The 19,851-nt window shown below is 34.2% G+C and overlaps 1 protein-coding gene and 1 long non-coding RNA gene across 2 annotated transcripts in view; both read right to left on the bottom strand.

Annotated features, from left to right (window-relative positions):
• Positions 1-335, bottom strand: part of LOC146886193 (uncharacterized) — a 1,068-nt gene extending 733 nt beyond the window's left edge. The window contains exon 1 of the long non-coding RNA XR_014995199.1: positions 1-335. This exon is cut by the window's left edge and continues 185 nt beyond it. This is a non-coding gene — a long non-coding RNA (uncharacterized LOC146886193).
• A 1,192-nt stretch (positions 336-1,527) lies between these two features.
• On the bottom strand, positions 1,528-12,314 carry LOC114185112 (phragmoplastin DRP1E). Its single transcript, XM_028072633.2, has 15 exons — positions 11,984-12,314; positions 11,568-11,631; positions 11,379-11,486; positions 10,748-10,849; positions 9,402-9,452; positions 9,241-9,302; positions 6,504-6,594; positions 6,358-6,422; positions 6,057-6,251; positions 5,857-5,976; positions 5,667-5,737; positions 3,381-3,606; positions 3,250-3,300; positions 2,804-3,172; positions 1,528-1,872 (listed from the first exon to the last, which is right to left on the bottom strand). The coding sequence occupies exons 1-15, from the start codon at positions 12,125-12,127 to the stop codon at positions 1,744-1,746; spliced, it is 1,848 nt and encodes a 615-aa protein (XP_027928434.1). The 5' UTR covers positions 12,128-12,314; the 3' UTR covers positions 1,528-1,743.
• Between the last annotated feature and the right edge of the window lie 7,537 nt (positions 12,315-19,851).

Raw genomic sequence — 19,851 nt, 5'->3', positions numbered from 1 at the left:
AAAAAAATTCCCAGCTTAAATTATAAAATATCTAAACCTAATTTAACATTTTAACTTTCCCTAAACCTAATTTAACTACACCTGTCATTCCACGTCACTGTTTTCCTGCCAAATCACTGTTCAATAACTGGTCAACCTTGTCATATCACTGTACACCTAACGCCGTCAACACATATTTAACGGAAAGGGCAAACTTGAGACTTTTAAACTAAAAAGGGGACCAATTTGAGATTTTCAAAAATTCGGGTACCAATTTGAGATTTCGAGTCCAAAATAGGGACCAAAGACATTATTAAACCTTTTTGACTTCCGAAAGTCAACTTCTAGTGATACATTTTGACTTCCAGAAGTTGACTTCCAGCGATATATTTTGACTTCTGAAAGTCGACTTCCAGTGATATATTTTAACTTCCGAAAGTCATATATTTTGACTTCCGAAAGTTGACATCCAAAAATAATTTTGGGGATGTGATGTCCGTGAATTTCCTTAAATAGTCAAAGGATTTTTTTGAAATTTAAAAAAAAAATTGGTGTAGAAGAAATTTTGGAAATGCAGGAAGAAAGACCGCAACAAAAACACCAATCCGACCCAGTAAATTTTGGCTGGTTCCAATCCGCAAATTTGTCACCCGTGTCTAATTCTTTTATAAAATATTTTCAGAATAATTTTAATCCCCTAAATTAATTGACATTTTTCTTCAATGGAATTGAAATAATTGTGTAACAGTAGTTAAAACTAAAGGAGATTACGTACTAGCAGTGTAAAGTAATATTGCCCTGCAATCATAAATCATCTTGAATCACAAGTTGATTAACTTTTCAAATAAAACTTTAAAAACTCATACCAATAAAAACGTAATATCAGGTTTCGTGATAATTGAAGACACTGATAAGAGCACAGTCGACAGTATGAAGTTCTATGGCCAATTGAACCGACCATCATACCATGATAATTGAAATTAAAACAAATATATGACGAGTGCAAAATAAATCAATATTTGAAGGAAATCTGCATAGAAAGAATGATGATAAAACCATAACAAAATAGATATGGCACTAAAAAGGTTACTACATATACACTAACCAAATTCAACTACAAAATATAGATATCGACTACATAAAGCCTAGCGTCTAATCAAAGCAAGATGTACAAGGAAACTGGAATCTACTTAGGCATACTTTCCGCCAAGCAGTTCTGCTATAATCCATCCCTGTCAAAACACGACACTCTTCTTATAGGTGTTTTCTCATGGATTCCTTCAACCTTTGGCAGACAACAACTTATATAAACTTCAACTTTGTCACATTAACATGATCAGCTGAATTACCTCCCATTTTATTAGATGAGTTATTGTTGGCTTTCAATTTGTGTCTCTTCCTCGTATTGTCTACTTTGCCGGTTTGATCAGTTCCTATGGGATTGCCTTCCCAACCAGTTTGTTGTTTGACGGTTTCAAGGTCAAGAAAAGAAAGCAAGCATTGGATCACCAAATTCAAGACTCGATAATGTAACAACCAAGAATAAGATTACAAAGAATACACAAATTATACATATCAAAGTGAAGATCATCATTCTGTGTGGATGTACACTACAATTCAGACAACCAAATCAACTCCAATCTTACCCTACAGAAAAAAACAACGCTACAAGAGCAGTAAATAAGTAGATTACATCAGGGTCCAGCCAACCCATAACTGATCGGTATCATACAAGATTAGGAAGACACTCAGTTAGCACCAAGCTCATCGTACCCAGGAAACAGAATCAATTTCATCCCTTGCGGCTTTATATAGTTCAAGCCTTTTCGCACACTGCTGTCTCCTCTCCATCAATGCAGGGTCTTCATCTAACATTTGCGACAGCTGTTTACCCTATAGCAGGTAAACTCTTATCAACAATATATTCGAATTACTTAAAAATTGATCACATAATTAATGTCCAACATTACAGAGTTGGTTATATGGTGTCAAACATCAAAACAAAGGAGGATTAACATTTGTCTGGATACAACTCTGTAATTCGCCTTAGCTTCCAAACTTTTCACAAAGTGTGCCATGTTAGGACTAATTTCATTAACAGTGCTAAGCTCATTAACGAAATAAAAGGACTTATCAATATTTATTATCATTTATATTAATAAAATTTAAACTTCAGAAGCATACTATCCAATGAAAGCATACTATGTAATCCCTCCAAGAGTATGTCACTAACCCTAACAAGTATAAAGTAGGTTTTGTCTAAAAAGTGTGAATATAAGATAAATAAAATATTAGAGGCAACTCAATACTTAGGGTTGATGTTGTCACAATCTGGGTTATAACTTACAGCTTCACTGAAGTTACTGAACTTCAACAATTTGTATAGTACAATTGCAAGGTATGGGACTTCCCTCCCACTCTGAAAGTATGAAATTATAATTTGAGGTTAACAAGACCCTAGACTCTGCAACTACAAAAGAAAAATTTAATGGTGTGGCTCTCCTCAGGTTATTATCAATAGGGATAAAGGTTTACGTAATCTCTTCAAGGTAGCAACACAAGTGTGGTGACAGACATTGACTATTGCAATGTCTGCCCAGGATTAGTTGGAGTGGTTTAATACACAGCTACCCTGTGCGGATGCCGGTGGATATGGTGTATGGGATCTAGTGTAGGCTTTATGAGGCCTTGGGCTCTCCAACTACAACAGTTGGCCTTCGAAGGGTGATTTACCTAAAGTTATGATTCTCCATTAAGGAAAAAAGCCTTTGGAATTGTGTGTAGAAAAGAGATAAAAAGAAAGAAAAGAGAACATAGAATATACCTCCTTCTTCCCTATTTGTGTGTAGAAATGGTTTAGCAAAGACTGTTTTGCTTGTCTGACCTGGCAATAAACAACAGCCTTTGGAATTGTGATTCTAAGCGTGTCTGCAACCAACCCTATATATGATGACACATTTGATGCAATTCTCCTGAAATGACCCTCTGCATAACGATCAATGTTTGCGGGGGCAGGAGTTGCAGATTTTTCCACTTCTTGAGGAAGTCTCCGGAAGAAATCCACAGTGAGATAAGAAGATTCCATGTCTACAAGCCGAAGATTTGTCTTCTTACTCTCTTCACGAAACCTTTCTAAAGCCTCATTTGCTGCTGCAGCTAGTTCAGCTTGAAATGTTGGAAAGCGTTTCAATTCCTGCAGTAAAATATTAGTATCTCCGCAAACTATGCAAACAATTCATGAACAAGGTAAAACATACTTCCAAAAGTTACCTGAGTTTCTGCTATTGATTTCCTCACAAGTTCTTTTAGAACAAAGTTAACCTACAGAATCAAGATCAGTCAACTTGATTATTTGTATTAGATCAAAATTAAAAACCAGAGAATACAAGTGGAATGCATACAGCATCAACTGAAGCTTCAGCAGGGCCTCTAAAGTAACCAAGAGCCCCCTCAATCAAGCGCCTGTAACCTTGCTCTGGGGCAATCAAGTGAGGTTGATAACCATCAGCCTCTGACACCACTTTCCTTACATTCTGGAGAGAAAGATGCCGATCAAATGGAAGCTTCCGTAAAGCAGCAGGAAGCTGATTGTCAAAGACATTATATATCCTATCTCCTCCAGGACGCCTAAGAACAATAAAGAACATTATTATTTAAATAGAGACCTATCAACTAGCTCGTCATCAATGACCACAAACTGACAATCTCCACAATCAAGTCAATCAATTTTTGGCTATGTTCACTTTAGCTTATGCAGTGGGCAAACCACATCATAAAAGTTTGCATTGTTGATAGCCATTTCCATTCCGCAAAGTATCAAGAAGAAGTATATCATTAATCATTTCAGGTAATAAATAGTAACACTAAATGTTGAAAATCTCACATCATCTACAAATATGATCAAATTATAATATATAAGCAGATGCAAACCTCACCTTATAAGTCAATTATATACAGTAAATGAGATTTAAAGTCGAATTTTTAATAGGATATCAAAGTCTATCCCAATGAGATATGTTGGGTCTATCATGCCAATTATACCTACTATTGGACCATCCATGAATATTCATTTACCTATCCGACATGTCAAGTCCTCAACAAGAGGTGTCTTGAAGATCCCACATCAACTAAAGAATGGCCAATCATAAGATGTAAATGGGTGCAAATCTTACCCTACAAAACAATTTTGAGGTTATGTTGGGTTGTCAACTTCATAAGACAATTTTGACTTCCTCGAGAAACTGGATATAGTAGTTTGTCTAGAATATTAGCAGCCCAAAAAGCAAAACAAAGGAACTAGATAGTTGAGAAAAAGAGTGTGTATTATTTCAAGGCTGCAAAATCTCATATGGTATAGATCACCCATCGATGTTGAAATATCGAATACTTCAAACCATATGATTTTTGGTAAAAATATCTCCATTTAGGAACAATAAACACTGACCATTGATAATCAGTGCAGTGGTTCAATATTATTTTTGAGGGATCAATAGAATGGCTGTAAGAATCCCTGAAAACAAGCTCAATGAGCACATACAATAGAAAACACCTCTCCCCGGAAAAAAAGCTCCTCAGAGAAGATACTTTCTCTTCCCAGCTAAAAGCCTAAACAGACAAAAATAACTCTTCTCCCCTTTATCACACCAACCCAGCCTCACTCCCTTCAGACATGCTAACAACCTGGCAACTCAGCTCGTCCACAACCCAGACTCCTTATAGTCCAATAGCTGGCCTTTTGATCAATTATCTAAAGCAATTCCTGCTACTGTAGCATTACGACTAAGGATCTTATCAATAGCCTTCTTGTTGGCTTTTGTGCAGGCAGAAAGTTAAGATACTTCTCAGGGACCTGTGTTCAATGGGCTTGCCCAAGACAGAGGAGAGGCTACTATAAATCCTAAAGATAAGTTTAAACTGATGGGAAGAGATGGAAAGGAATGACAGTGGGATGGTAACTATGTTTCATTTTGCGCCATTCTAATTATTCCAAACACAGACTAGAAGTTGGTCAATCAATTGATGTTGAAGGATATAAATTTGTGAGGAAAAAATTTAATAGATTTCCTTAGATTGAGTAAAGGAAAAACAAAAACCCCTTTAGTATAAATGAGGGTAAAATTTACAGATTTTGTTTGCTTAAGTGCGCATGGAAAAGGACTTTTGTTTTGAAAAGAGATGAAAATCTCTGCAGAATCATCTCAATTCTCAGCCCATGATTTGGAGCTGCAACTCCACTGCAATCCATACATCTATAGAGACCAAAGCAAATGAACTAGCAACAGATCTATGCAATGTTACTCTCCACTACAGCAGCACTGTTATTTTGCCGTATTAGCTACTAAATGCATAGAAAATTTTTAATTGAGGTTGGTATTTAAATTCCTTGTTATGATTTGATATTATACATGTTTATCCCTTATACAATCCTACGTAGGATCTACAAGTTTCATAACCTTGGTAAACTCTTATTTGGATTCTCTAAGAAAAAGACAATAATCTTATTCACTAGATCAATTTTAAGTATATGCTTAGCTCCCAAATCTGGAAGAGAAATGAATCAATTTCATTCACCTTCTACAAATCCTTCCAATCAAAGATGTTTATCACCTATACCCTCCCTTCCCCTTTTCAAATTGCCCTCAAACATAGCATAAAAATGGAATACAGTAAAAGAAGAAGATATTTACCCTCCATCTAAATGCTCCTTGAATATCCTTTCAAATGCTCGGCAAAGTTCTAGGATGGTGTATAATTGAGCCTGAATAAGAAATCAACATTCAACAAATACTCAGAAGGACATCATGGAAAGAGTTCTACTTTTCAAAGAAAAAAGAGTTATACTTTTCAAAGAAATCATCACAAGTTTAAACCACTCACTCCAGCATCAAGAGCAATAGGCCTCCCGAGATGATCCATCTCTGATTCAAGTTCCTCAATGCTTTTGTTTATTAAAGATGTTATACTAGGTATCCTTGCCCTAATTACTGACTCCAAATGCTGCAAAATAAGTTCATGGGATTAAAAGTACAACTTATCTCAAAATAGGATTAGCAAAGAGTAATCTTCAAAAAGAAAACCTGTGAGAGAAGTTTTGCAAGGTATTCTGAACCCATTTTATTGGCCAAGTGCCCATAATCAGAACTGGAAGCAAAATACTCGCGCTCCTTACGTCGAGCAACAATCATATCAACATTTCTATTGATATCCGCTTGGGATCGATTTACTATCCCAACCCAAGGATGTTGCAAACGATAAGACCTTCCTTCAAGGACCTTGAGGGAATAAAAGCGAAAATAAGGATAAATTAGTATAATTTTACAGGCACAGTTCAAAGTTTAACATTAAAGGTATATGCATCAAATAAAAAAGAAAGATTACATCTAAAGCATTAGTTCCTTTGTCCATCAAATCTAGCTTTGTCAACACCCCGAATGTCCTTTCACCTAGCCAGATTACAGATAAGCTTTAGTAAAATATGACAAAGCAAGGTAATAATGTCCATTACATGAAGCAATCAAAAGTACCTGTGGGATCAACTTCCCGAGAAAGTTTAATAGCATCAGAAGTTGCAATATCTTGATTGGCTGGTGATATTGCTAATATGATGCAATTAGGCTGTTGAACGTAAAGTAATTGATTAAAGAAAATATTGAACTTGGCAGTACATCATGTGAGTAGTTTATTTTAAGATACGAGGAAACAAAACACCCCCATCAATTGAAATATAGAGAAAGCAATGTTGTTCAGAAATAGACATTTCACAATAATAAACTCACAATAAATGTTAAACAAAAGGACATAATACATGAAATTCTGATGTACCATTAAATTAAGTTGTAATAAGATTTAAGTAATACTCTAAAGAGCTTCACAACAATATAGCAAACTACCAACTGATTCCCAGACTTGTGACATAAAACAAACGAGAAAGTTAACACATTATTGTTAACTGTTCAATTAAGTCATAGTGAATAGTTTTATCATGTTGAGACATAAACACTTCTTGACTAAAAATTCTTCAGACCCATCAGCATATCATTTTGGAGTACATCCAACAGGAATATGGTGTAGCCAGAGATGGCAAACTGTACCCAGAACCTACAGGTACTCCCAAAAATATCTGCAAATGAATAGGGTAAATACCAGCTTGTTTGTGGATGGGTTCAGGCAGTAAGTTTACCCGCAAAATTTAATGAGTATGGGTTCGAGTACTATAGTGCCAAACCCGCCCCCTCACCTTGTGTGTTAGAGGATCATGTTTCCAATAGTTTTTGTTGTGATTAACATTTTAATGACTTAAGGTTGTAGTTTTAATATTATGTTTTAATAGTTTCTATGTTATGTTTGAGCAATTTATAGTAAAACTTTTACTATTTGGTTTCTAATTAAAAATTCATGATTAGAAAACAATGATAATCACTTTTTACTTTTATATTTGTGCCCAATATTATATTCATTTTATACGTGAATATATAATAATAAAATATTTTTATACTTCTTTTGTGAGTTTTAAGATGTTATACAGTTTCTCCAATTTTTATAAATTTAATTTTTTATACATTTGCATAATTTTTTGTTCTTATAAATGTGTTTCATTGATCTTTGAGAACCTAAGAAAAAAATGGTTTTATTTATGATATGGACTGTGCTATACAAAGTGGGAGAATGAAACATTATAGTGAAAATCCTTTTGTCAAACAAATGGTAAAAGTTTGATTGCATATATATCTACATCTTTTTATAATGGAGATGTCATTGTAGAAATAGTTCAAAATTAAAATTAAAAATGTAAATAAATCAATTGAAGTTCAGAAATTAAATTGTAGTCCATAACAAATATATACATCTACATAATTTTAAATTTGTATAACTAATACACACAAGTAAAAGTGACAATCTCAAAATTTTAAATTGTGATAACATGTTTACCATCGTATGTATGTGTGTATGTATACATTTATACATTTATATATATATATATATATATATATATATATATATATATATATATATATAATACCTAATGTAAATAATTATATAACAATTTAAATTTTAAAAACAATAAATGTTTACAAAATTGCTGTTATTATTATTATGTTTGAATGACTGAAAGATATGTTTAGTTGATTTTAATTTTACGTTTTTAATATTATGTTTGAACATTTTTAATGTTATTATAGATTATTAAAAGTGAGATTTCAAATTATTAAAGGAAAAATATCTTTTAAATTTTTTTTATTGAGGGAATATATAAATAAGTATGGATGGTGTGTACGAGTATGAATACATAGGTACCCTGCAGGATGGGAATTAAAATACCTGTGCCAGAATACGAAACATGGATGGGGTTTAAAATTGATACCTGGCAGGGGGTCCAGTAATGTTAACTTTTTTAAATGCATGTACAGGGAAGGGTACTATAGTACCCTACCCATTTCATCCCTAGGTGCAGCTGACCCCAAAAATTCAAAGTGAATTGCAATGAGACCTCTATATTGAAGATAAGGATAGAATGCAAGTGAATCATTACATTCACATGGGCGTAAATACTAAAAACTGAACTACTACAAAATTTGAGACACATTCATCATCATTAGCCTTATTAGTCCTAGCCTAAAAGGAACAATAACTAGCTTAAGGGATAACTAAAGACAAGTCAAAGAAAACGTAATTTTTTCTGTATTTTATCCCGTGGCCTGATATTTTACTAAGAGTTTGGAGCAGGGCCTGGAAACACTGCATGAGAGTGGAAAGAGATTGGAAAAAGAGTGGACTTGTGAAATGACTATGTATGATTCAGTTACTTATCACACTTAGTTGGCACACAAAACAAAAGTGCCACTCACAGAAATCAATGTTGGCTAACCATATCTGTCAGAAATGGAATTCAAGTTGTAGTTGAACTATTAACTCAAACTACCAGCAGTATATAATTTCTTAAATTAGATCTTATGATTGTCTATACCGTTCTCACCTGATTGGTAATGCAAATAAATTATTAGAAAATACAGGGAAATTTGGTATATTATATAAATTTTAAGGTCAGGTGAGGCTCCTCGGCCAGTGAAAGTTTCCAAGCTCAAGGAGCACTTGCTCATATACTTAAAGGGATCCATCCATCAGATATAACAAGTAAAAATAAATGATGCTAACATACATCCGAACTGTTGTAATTCAAATAGATAAAAGGCAGACGGAGTGTGATCACACCAAAGATATGTCCAATATATATTAACTGCCTAAGAGAAAAATGTTTTTTACCTTTTCAACATATGATCGCACCATAGCTTCAATTTCTTGAACAATACTCTCAGGTTGTCCCTCTGAAAAAGATGGACACAATTGTCAATCAAAGAGAAAGATTATCATTTGATCAAACACTTGATTTCTAATTAAAAATAGGTGTTAAATACAAAGCATACCTACAGCCACTTTAGTCAAACCCGGTAAATCAATCAATGTTAGGTTGACAACTGTTCAATAGACAAAAAGGAAAAGGCGGTAAAATTAGTCAGAAAATAAAGGAACCATATTAGGTATGATAACTGTTTAAATAGTCATGCTCGTTAAAATAGTTTTGCAATGTGTTCAAGTGTAGTTTTATCTTAGGAGTAAGTAAAAAGAGAAGATAACTAACAATAAGATGGAATATACTATTGACTGCACATAACATAATACAAGACACTAGCCAACTAAAATAACACTACCATTTATATAATAAATAGATCTATAAGTCATATTTGAAAAAGTGGGGAAAAAACCTAATGGCTACATGGCACTAAGAGAGTGGTGAGGGTGATATGGGAATCACGCATTGGGGCTAAAAGGGAGAGAGAGTGAATGGGTATATAAGAAGGGAGGGTACCCAAATGAAAATAGGGGAATTATTGAGGTTTTAGGTGGTGATTTTGAGTAGAGGCAGGCACTTCTCATCATCTAGGTGTGTGTTTGTTTTTACTTTCTTAGTGGCTATTCCATGCTTGTAAGGAGATTATTTATATACATGGCCATATACTGTTTCTCTATTAGATTTCTCTAATCCATTAGAGGAATTTTTTTCTGATATGCATACTGGTACCAGTTTAGCTGTTTCTCTTATTTCATACCTTGGTTCCTATCATCCTGTCTTTTGATAGACAAACTCGGAATCATTTATAATTACAACAACCTGAGCTTCTTTTGGGATTGGGGAAGGAAGGATGCGGAGTTAGAGATATAGTGCCTGCATATATCACTGATTCGGTGTTCTATTTTAGTATGGCAATTGTATAATAAATACTCTGGTATCTGTAATATCAGTTGGTTAATTTCTGTTGCAATTGTGCTGGGGCCTGCACAGCTAATATTCTAACTACCCTCAACAAACTTCTCCTTCTTGTATCCTAACACATTGGTTGAAATTCTTTTGCCTTAGATTATGACTAGCGTCATTATATTCCAAAAAGTTGTGGGATTTTTGAAATAAAATATAAAGTTATGACAATATTAGTTAACATTAACTATTTTACCTAATTTTATTGGTCTCATGACTGAGATATTTATTTCTTATATATAGGGTCAGGTAGTAACATTCTAGGGTATTTTGTCCAAGATTTCTTCGTTCGATTCTTATTTTCACCTCTCAAGAACCACTTGAACCCATCACAAAATTAGATATTAAAATAAATTAAATATAACCTAAACGAGTTCAGAACTATTTTATATGTTTAGTTTGAATTTTTAAAATATCTTTGACAAAAAGCAAGAGACAATGAAAAGAGATGGGTACCATTTGGTGAATAGATGCTAAGATGAATTGGAATGGGAGATATTTGTTTCGTCTTCCCTGTTAGTCTATCAGTTTCATCCTGAATTTCTTGGCGGACCAATGCTGCAACAGGAAAATTTGTTTTAGGAAATGAAATATCATAGATTATATATAATATTATGCCACAGAACACTACGAAAAAAATCAACTCCACAAAACCATATTAGCATGTGAACAGTGCCACAACGAACAATTATCATATGATAAAGTACTAGCCAAACACAATCGTAACACTTGATCAAAGGTTCTGTTCAGAGTACTGATTGAATCTCAAAAAGAATTAGAATTTGTTGAACATGTTGAAAATTGATTGTCTGTAACCACGGGGACACATGAGGGCAACTATAATATTATCATGAAAAAAATGAGAAAAATGCACCAGACATAAACATAACATAATGGAAAATTAAAAGAAAATGATTCCGGTGGCAGGGGGCACATTAGTGAACATGCAATTTACAAACAAGCATAAAATATGCTAACAAGCCTTCAAATTCTTTTATACCCAACCAGAAAACATAAGTCATCCTATAATTAGTCAAAAATAAGTCATTCCTGTATATGTAAGGAGGGTAGTGGGTTACGATCGTACAAAAGTCGGTAAACTTCCTCCTCGGCAGGTGAAGAAACTCGGCATACTCTTGTGACCCTGTTTCCAATTTATGAAGCTGCAATACCAATGGACGTCTTGTCACAATCCCTGTAGTCCATTCACAAAAAGGAAAAAGGATAAGTCAAATAATTCTTTAAAATGAGAAAAATAAGAAAGAAGATACCAAACCTGATCCTCTAGGCAAAAAGTCACGACCAACAATGCTCTCCAAAACCGAAGACTTCCCTGAACTCTGCTCAAATTTTAAAAGATATAAAAAGAGAAAGTGAATTCAGACCTACACTCAAAATACCGTTGTTAAAATAAATTTAAGCAAAACTAAACAGTTTTCTCAAAAATAATGCCTACGACCAGCACACTCTCTAAACTAAACACTGAATTCAACTCAAATCAAAGTAAAATATAATTCAGAAACACCACTAGTTTGTTCGAAAAATGGATTGTTGAAAAAAGCAAACGCAGAAACCCAAAAATCCGTTTACTGAATCTCTACCTTTCGTTCTCCGCCGCAAAAAGTTAAGAGCGTTGAAATTTATAATTACAAAGCAAGAAAAGAAATAAAAAAACGATTGATTGAGACGAACCTGGCCACCAACAACAGCAACGGAAGGAAGAGCTTCCCAGAGAGAAGAGAAGGTGTTGTTGTCACCACCACCATAGTCACCGAGCACCGTGCAAGCCCTCTGAATTCGGTTCACCAGCCCAATCAAGCTCTCCATGGTTGTCATCTTCCACGAAACCCTAGAATCCCGGAACGAGCTGAAACGACGACGAAGAACGCGAAGGCGAAGCAGAGCACCAAAACGCAACGAAGATTCTAGAGAGAGAGAGAGAATGAAGTGAGAGAAAACAGAATTGTAGAGGCTTTCGTTTTCGAACAAAAGTCACGCACTGGTCACCACTAGTTGAGTAGAAAACCTGAAAATTACGAATATGCGATTATATAGCTCGGTGCTCACCGTTTTAGACGTTTTCTTGTCTTAACCAAAGTTCTATTGCGTTTTCGAAATTTGAAAATGGTTGGGGACCACCAAATGTTGTTGTTTGTGACTTTACAAGGAATTCACTCTGAACGTTGATGGTTAGTGGGGTGGGTCGTAAAGTAATCAACAACGCGCCAATTTGAACGTTCATAGTCTTCACAAACATTTCACACCCTTGTATTTTCTGTTTTACAGAACAGAACTAAAAGGATAAAAAGTACTTAAAAAGGTTATTTTAATTAATTTTAAAGTTTATTTTAATGATGTGTGATGAATTTAATAAAATGGAAGTTATCAAAGTAAAAATTTTCAATTTGATTTAAAATAAGAATAAACTGTATTTATAATAAATTACAGGGTATAATAAAACACGATGAAACGAAAAATATGTTAAAGAAATAAACAACTTAAATATTATAAAAAAATATGTTTAAAATATTAAATTAACTTAACAAAATTTAACTAAAATAATTAAAATCACAAATTTTTAAAAGTAATAATTAAATTAATCTAAAATTTTAGAAAGAAATTGATTTTAATTTTAAAATAAATTTAAGGAATAAAAATATATTTAATCCTAAATTATATAACAAACTAAGTGTTCATAAAATTTTATGTAAATGCATCGTTAATACATAAATAACAATTGTCGGTCTAATATAAACTTTATAATGATAATAATTTTCTAAAGTTTTATAACACTGACTTATTCCAAAAGTAATTTTAATTGATGGTAGTGTAGGAAGTGATAATTAAACTTCTTTATATATAATAGTGGAAACACTGGGTCCACATTTTTTATTTTAGTAAAAACTTATTAAATTTTGTCCTTTTGTAAATGAATATTAAATCAGCCCTTTTCGTTATCATGTGGCAAATAGTATTTATACGTGATGATATGGCTGTAATGTGTATTTTTACTTGGGATGTCAATGGGGCGGGTAGGGTATAGGTAATAGATCCCCCGTACCCTACCCGTTGGATAAATATTTGCCCCGTACCCGTACCTATATCCGTCGGGTATCCGTTATACGGGTATCTGCCTATTTTATTCATATTCGCAAGTATCCACGGGTACCGCAGGTATTTACAAAAATATTTAAAAAAACAAATATTTAACCATAATTAGTGCTTGGATCAACAAGTCCCCTTTCTCCGATTGATTCTTGAAAAACAAACAAATAAAAAATCACTAACAATTTATATTGTAGTTTATTTTTAAATGAAATATTAAAGAAATTACTAACTTCATCAATGTCCACCTCTTGCAACATTGTATAAAGTTTCATGTTGTCCAATTTTAATCTAGAATAGCCTTAAAACATAAGAAGTTCATTAAAAATTTCTAACAATCACTTAATTAAAATATATAAGTAAAAGTGTTAATTTCATTACCTTTCATGTTGGTCCATAACTAGTCTTGGAGACACATCAATGCCTCCACAGTATCTAGAAGTAATATACTCCATTGTGGGGTAAGAATCCGACCACCATTATTGAATGAAGACTCAATGTTTTTTACACACACACACACACACACACACATATATATATATAAGGGTATTTTTCTGAGTTAAAGTTTAGCGGGTACAGGTATCCACGGGTACGGATACTATGATACCCGTAACCGCCTCGTTAACATGCGGGTATCAAAAATACCTGTATCCACGGGTAGCGGGTATCCATATTTAATATTTGTTTCCTACCCATTGCGGATTTTATCTGCAGATACCCGCGAGTACAAATTTTTTTGACATCCCTAATTCTTACGTGTCATTCACTTGTGTTTTGGCACTAAAAACAGTTGTTCTTGCTTTCCCTTTTAAGAAGAGATTATGTTCCCTAACATTTGAAGGTAAGGGTTTGAAAGAGGGTTCTGAAGTTGTCTCCTCCATTTTGATTTGTTAAGACTAGTAATGTCTCTCTCTCTTTCTTGCTCGTCCTGCACTTGCAGTGGTTGGGGAATGAAAAATTCTAGTGTTTCTTCTCATGGGGGTGTGGTGAGGAGGTTCGATTTAACACTTGTTTGTTATTATGGTGAGAAGGCAATCGCGAGAACGACTAGAACTGCTAAGAACAGGGGGAGAAAATTTTGGGGTTACCCAAATAAAAATGGGCAGAACACATTCGAATAGGGGACCACATACTACAATCCATACAGTCACCGATTAAAAAACACATTTGAATAGGGGACCACCAATAAAATGATTTCAATGTCGAAAATGGGGGGACCAACAACATTAAATCACAGAATAAAAGCAATACAACATAATTCCAGACCAACAAAACATCAGAATCCCAATACAAACCCAAAACGCATAAAAGCGAAAAAACCCTACACCTAATAAACTAAAACAGCCAACGATGAACTCGTACTCACCTTTAGGGCTGGCGCTCAAGCATGACCACGATCAACAACAGTAACACTCTGAAATCGACCTCTAAAATGTTCGATCTCACCATCGACCACGCTCGATCTCACCTTCGACCATGCTCACGACATTCGCTCAAGGCAGTCGCTCCCTTCACCGATTGTAATCCCTAATTATGTAATTTAAGGTTTCAATCAGAATCCTTTTTTTAATTCTTAGTCCACGCACACATTTTTCCATTCCTAAAAATAATACACAAAACCACATCACAAATTCAAAACAAAGTTAATGTTAATAATTTTAACATTGTTAACGATTGCGCTGATTTAATACACATTTACAAAAATGAGGACGAAATTGAAATCAATAAAAATAACAAGGACCAATTTGAGATTTCTGAACCAAAACGAGGACCAACGGAGTATTTTAACCTTAAAAATAATAGTTAGGATAAGATGTAATATCCAATTAATAGTCTAAATCATTAAGTGAAATAGTACATAATTAATAGATCTAGACAATTCAAAAACTAGAATATACTATAACAAGTATTTCAAGTGTCTAAAACAAATATAAGACTTGTCTACAACTTTTAAGAAAGTATAAACAAAAGACATAAAATGAGTTTTTCAAAAAGAAATATAAACAACGGAACTAAAAGCCAGGGACTGCTCGGTTGCACCATTGTTGTCCTCCGTAGGTAGTTCAACTCTTGCTTCCTCATATGCTCACACCCATAAAGGTGATCATTAAAAAAGAGAACAAACATGAGAAGACACAAGCAAAAGAAAGAGTAAGCTAATGTACAAAAGGATTTTCACAATTAAACAAACAATTAACAAGCTAAGCAATCATATAGTCTTAAAACACAAGTCACATCAAAAGACTTCTAGACACAATGATCTAGATAAACGCCTTAATGTTGGACTGCAAATAAGTTTTACGTAGTGTTTGCTTGGATTGATAGCACTGTTTGCAGTTATTTGAAGTAGAGATGTCAAAATGGGTTAGAACCCGCGAGCCAACCGGCTCACCACGGGTTTGGGTCAGGTTGGGTTAAATTTTTTTTATAAATTTTAATACGGATTAATTTTTGACCCGACTCATCTAGAACCCGGCTCACCCGGGTTAAACCCTTTCTAGTTCTCATAATTTCGTTATATCAATACTGGAATACACAAGCTTTCCATTCAATGTTTATATACTTATGCATCGGTTGGTATAATATGCTCACAATCACGTATCGATAAGCCATTAATCCATCAATTTAAATGAATTATTAATTCTAACATGAACTCTCCAAGTGTACAGCTCCATTGATAACCATAAGCACCAAATACTAGGAATATCATAGTATAACACAATAGCAGACATAAAAGTTTGACTAAAAGATCCACATATCATGAAATTCACAAAAACACAGCAGAACAACAACATATATCATATATCGCCTGGCAGATTCCATCTCACTGCCAGGCAGTTCGTGATAGAACCCAGAATTTGGGTTAGAGCTGATGCGTCGCTTGGCAGCACCATCATCACCGCCAGGCGGTTTCTGGGCAGAAACCCAGAAACCTCGAAAAACAGCGTGAAAAGGAGGGTGTTCATGCAATTTGATCATTGCAAAGCACAATACATTATACACGAGCCATAAACATATACAAACAGCTCCCCTTACCCAGATTCCTTGGTCAAATTCAAATTTGGTGCGCGTCCTTAGCCAAAACTCTCTTAGTCTTTGCTTCCACTCCAACAATGGCTTCCTCCCTCACTCTCTCTGCTACCAACACACACTCTTCTGTAAAAATATATCTGCCCAATAACTCACACGACAGGCAGCCCTTCTTTCTCCTCCAAAACCCTTCTCTCTCAATTAGTACCCTAATTAAGAGTGATTAACCTCCAAAACCGAAAATGCCATTAAGTTTTAGGTTAGTGGTTAATAAAGAACCATGATTTGGTTGTCCCCTAACCCACTAGGCTGTCTCCCTTAGCAGCTAGGGTTTTCTCTACCCTTTCATATTCAAGTTAAAATAAAATTTGGCAAAAAAGAGAGTTTAGTTTTGTTCTTAGTAAGGTTTGAACCCATAACCATTCAATCACAAAGCAAATGCATAACCAATTCAACTAATCATGTTTCGTGATAATTCCTATAATTTTAATTACATTATCACTACTCACATTCAACATAACATTAAAAAATGATGCAATTATTAAAATAACATACAATTTGGTAGACATGTCAAAATGAACCAACCCGGCTCACACGGGTTGACTCACCACGAGCCGGGTTGAAAATGAGTGAACCCAACCCGGCTCACTTTTTGGTGAGCCAGAAATTTTGTAACCCGGCTCAACCCACCACGGGTTGGTGGGTTAAGTGAGTTGGCTCACCAACCCACCTAAAAAAATTATTTATTTATTTTTTTAGTATTCAAATGTTTAAATAAATTTTTAAGTAACCCATGAGATGACAATCATAGTAAAATCAAGAACCAATGTTTTGATCATGCTCACCACCAATATATGAAGAATTATTTCCAAGAAAGTATCCATTAGTCTAAGAAAGCATGGCTAATATTACAAATTTTTTGTCATGCTATTCAACAAAATATAAATAAAAAAATTATACATTTTTTTCATGCTAGTTTAGAAAAAAAAATTATAAGACGGTTACTTGAGTAATTTACTATAAAGATTATAGTTAAAGATTAAAGTATCAACATATATATAACTTGACAATCAAATTAATTAAACATTCAAACTATTTAAATATAATTAAGCAACATTCTAGCATTTAAAAATATGAAATTGTGAACAAATATAATAGGAGTAGTAAATAATTATTAATAAAATTAAAAAAAATTAAAAAAAAAATTGTAAAAAATGTTGGTGGGTTAAGTGAGCCAACCCACCTTCAACCCGGCTCGAACCCGTTTAACCCGTGGGTTAAGTGAGCCGGGTTGAGTTCAACCTACCTTTGAAAAAGTTAAATTTTTCTCAACCCAACCCGGCTCGAACCCGTGGTGAGCCGGGTTGGCTCACGGGTTGAAACTCATTTTGACATCTCTACAATTTGGCACACATAGGACTCGAACTCAAGTCCTCTCAACCATTTGAGCTAGTATTTTTCCACATCATAATAATTCGTATTAAATGTCATAAAGGCTCCTACTACCCGCATTTATTAAATAATTATTTATTTAATTATTTAAATTTCTCGAGTCTTACAGTAGATACCGTACTGCAAGGCAGTTCATACAGATTCTAGGTTCTTCCCAGATTTTCCAACACCAAACAATCACCTTGATTTCCCCCACTTCCCAATGTAGGCAAGCGTATTGGCATATTGTTAGTAGCAATCAACTTATTCAGTTCCATTTTAATAGAAATTCGTACTCTACGCGTACCACAAAACACCAATCATATATCTGTCAGATACATATCACATTATTTCCCACCCCTATGTGAACCCAAATCCCCAATCATACAAAAGTTCATATAATTTCCTCCAAACAAAACAATTTCAAATTATAAATCATCATACCAATAGTATACATACACTAGAAGTCCAATCCAAGGATCACAACACCATTGAAACCAAAAACTAGAGAAAACTGGGCAACCCAGTTCGTATCGCCTGGCGGACAGCACCTAGCCGCCAGGCGGTGCATAGAAAAACCCAGAAAAGTGGGTTATTGAGGCATGAGTCGTCTGGTGGACCTTCAACGCCGCCAGGCGATTTCTGAAAATTTCCAAAAATGCGAGGAAACTTAGGCGAAAACAACAACAATATGCATATCAATCCTCAAACTTAGCACGTAATCATATAATTAAATGTAAAGCACAAAATAGAACTCCCCTAATCTGGATTCCTTGCTTAATTTGATAATTCCTCTAGTTACTCCTTGGTCACCACTAGCCTTTGTTGCTCTTCTCCAATTCCACTCTTCCTCTCACTTACAACTCAGTTGCTAGTCCGAATTTTCCTCTCCTCACAGTACGTACCAATGATAGACTCTCCAAACCTCTTCTCTCCCCTGGCTAGGGTTTGTTTAACTCTTCACATTCATGCCAAAATTGATTTTAGCAAAAAGAAAGTTATTTTTGTTAAGCCAAGATTCAAACCCATAACCATGCCAATGTTAACTCAATGCACAACCATTCAACTAATTCATATTTCGTGATAATTTATATAAATTAAGAAATTTATACTTTTTTATCACGCTTAAACATATAATAAAATAATACAATTAAATAACATACAATTGGCATACATAGGACTCGAACCCAAGTCCTCTCACAACAACTAAGTACTCTCAACCATTTGAGCTAGTACTTTTCCACGTCACTGTTGATAAAAAGAAGAAGATGGACATCTTCCTCCAATAAGGAGTTTTGATGATGATGACAACTTATGAAGAAGTATGGAAGACTTGATGATGATGCATGAAAAAATATTGAAGACTTAAAAGAATGCTTTGATTCAAGAGATGCATTGAAGACTTAAGGGTTTATTTGTTTAGGCCTTGTAATCTGTGTATGTTATTTAAAATAGTTAAATTAACATGTCAAGAGTCAAAAGGCAAAACCCAAGTAGTAGAGCACTAAGAGAATTTTATTTATTTGCAAAACTCACTAGAATAATCGATTATTCTTAGTGATAATCGATTATCTTAGTTAAAAATGATTTTTTTGAGAAAAGCCTCTGGAATAATCGATTATCACTGTTGATAATCGATTATCACCTATTGATAATAGATTATCCTGGCTGATAATAGATTATCACAACGAGAAAAATGTTTTTAGAAAAGTTTTTGTGATAATCGATTATCACGTAGTTGTGACTTAACTTTTCATATTCTTAACCTAATTCCTAAATAGGCTTCTATAAATAGAGTGATAGACTTTCATTGTAAAAATACAGAAGTTAGATAAGTCTGAGTACTTGAGAACTCTATGTGGGAAGGCTTTGAAAAACCTAGTGTGGGTAGAGCGATAACTTTCATCAAGTGGGATCTTGAGTGATTGAGTGCTGCTGCTGTTGCTAGGAGAAGCCGATCATCCTTTGTGTGATTCAAAGGAGGTGTTCATTCC

This window comes from Vigna unguiculata, chromosome 5 (assembly GCF_037176805.1).
Source record: "Vigna unguiculata cultivar grain cowpea cultivar isolate G323 ecotype 2 chromosome 5, ASM3717680v1, whole genome shotgun sequence".
In the NCBI taxonomy this organism is placed as follows: Eukaryota; Viridiplantae; Streptophyta; class Magnoliopsida; order Fabales; family Fabaceae; genus Vigna; species Vigna unguiculata.
The sequence above is the reverse complement of the archived record's forward strand: the minus strand, read 5'-3'. Positions and strand labels throughout refer to the sequence as shown.

What these genes read in the sequence shown, in the direction of transcription:
- LOC114185112 (XM_028072633.2), bottom strand. Translation starts at nt 12,127, where the DNA reads ATGACAACCATGGAGAGCTTGATTGGGCTGGTGAACCGAATTCAGAGG. An exon ending in TTTGACTAAAGTGGCTGTAG is followed by an intron (nt 9,303 to 9,401) that starts GTATGCTTTGTA and finishes CATCTTTTTCAG; the next exon opens with AGGGACAACCTGAGAGTATT. An exon ending in CTGAAGCTTCAGTTGATGCT is followed by an intron (nt 3,301 to 3,380) that starts GTATGCATTCCA and finishes TTGATTCTGTAG; the next exon opens with GTTAACTTTGTTCTAAAAGA.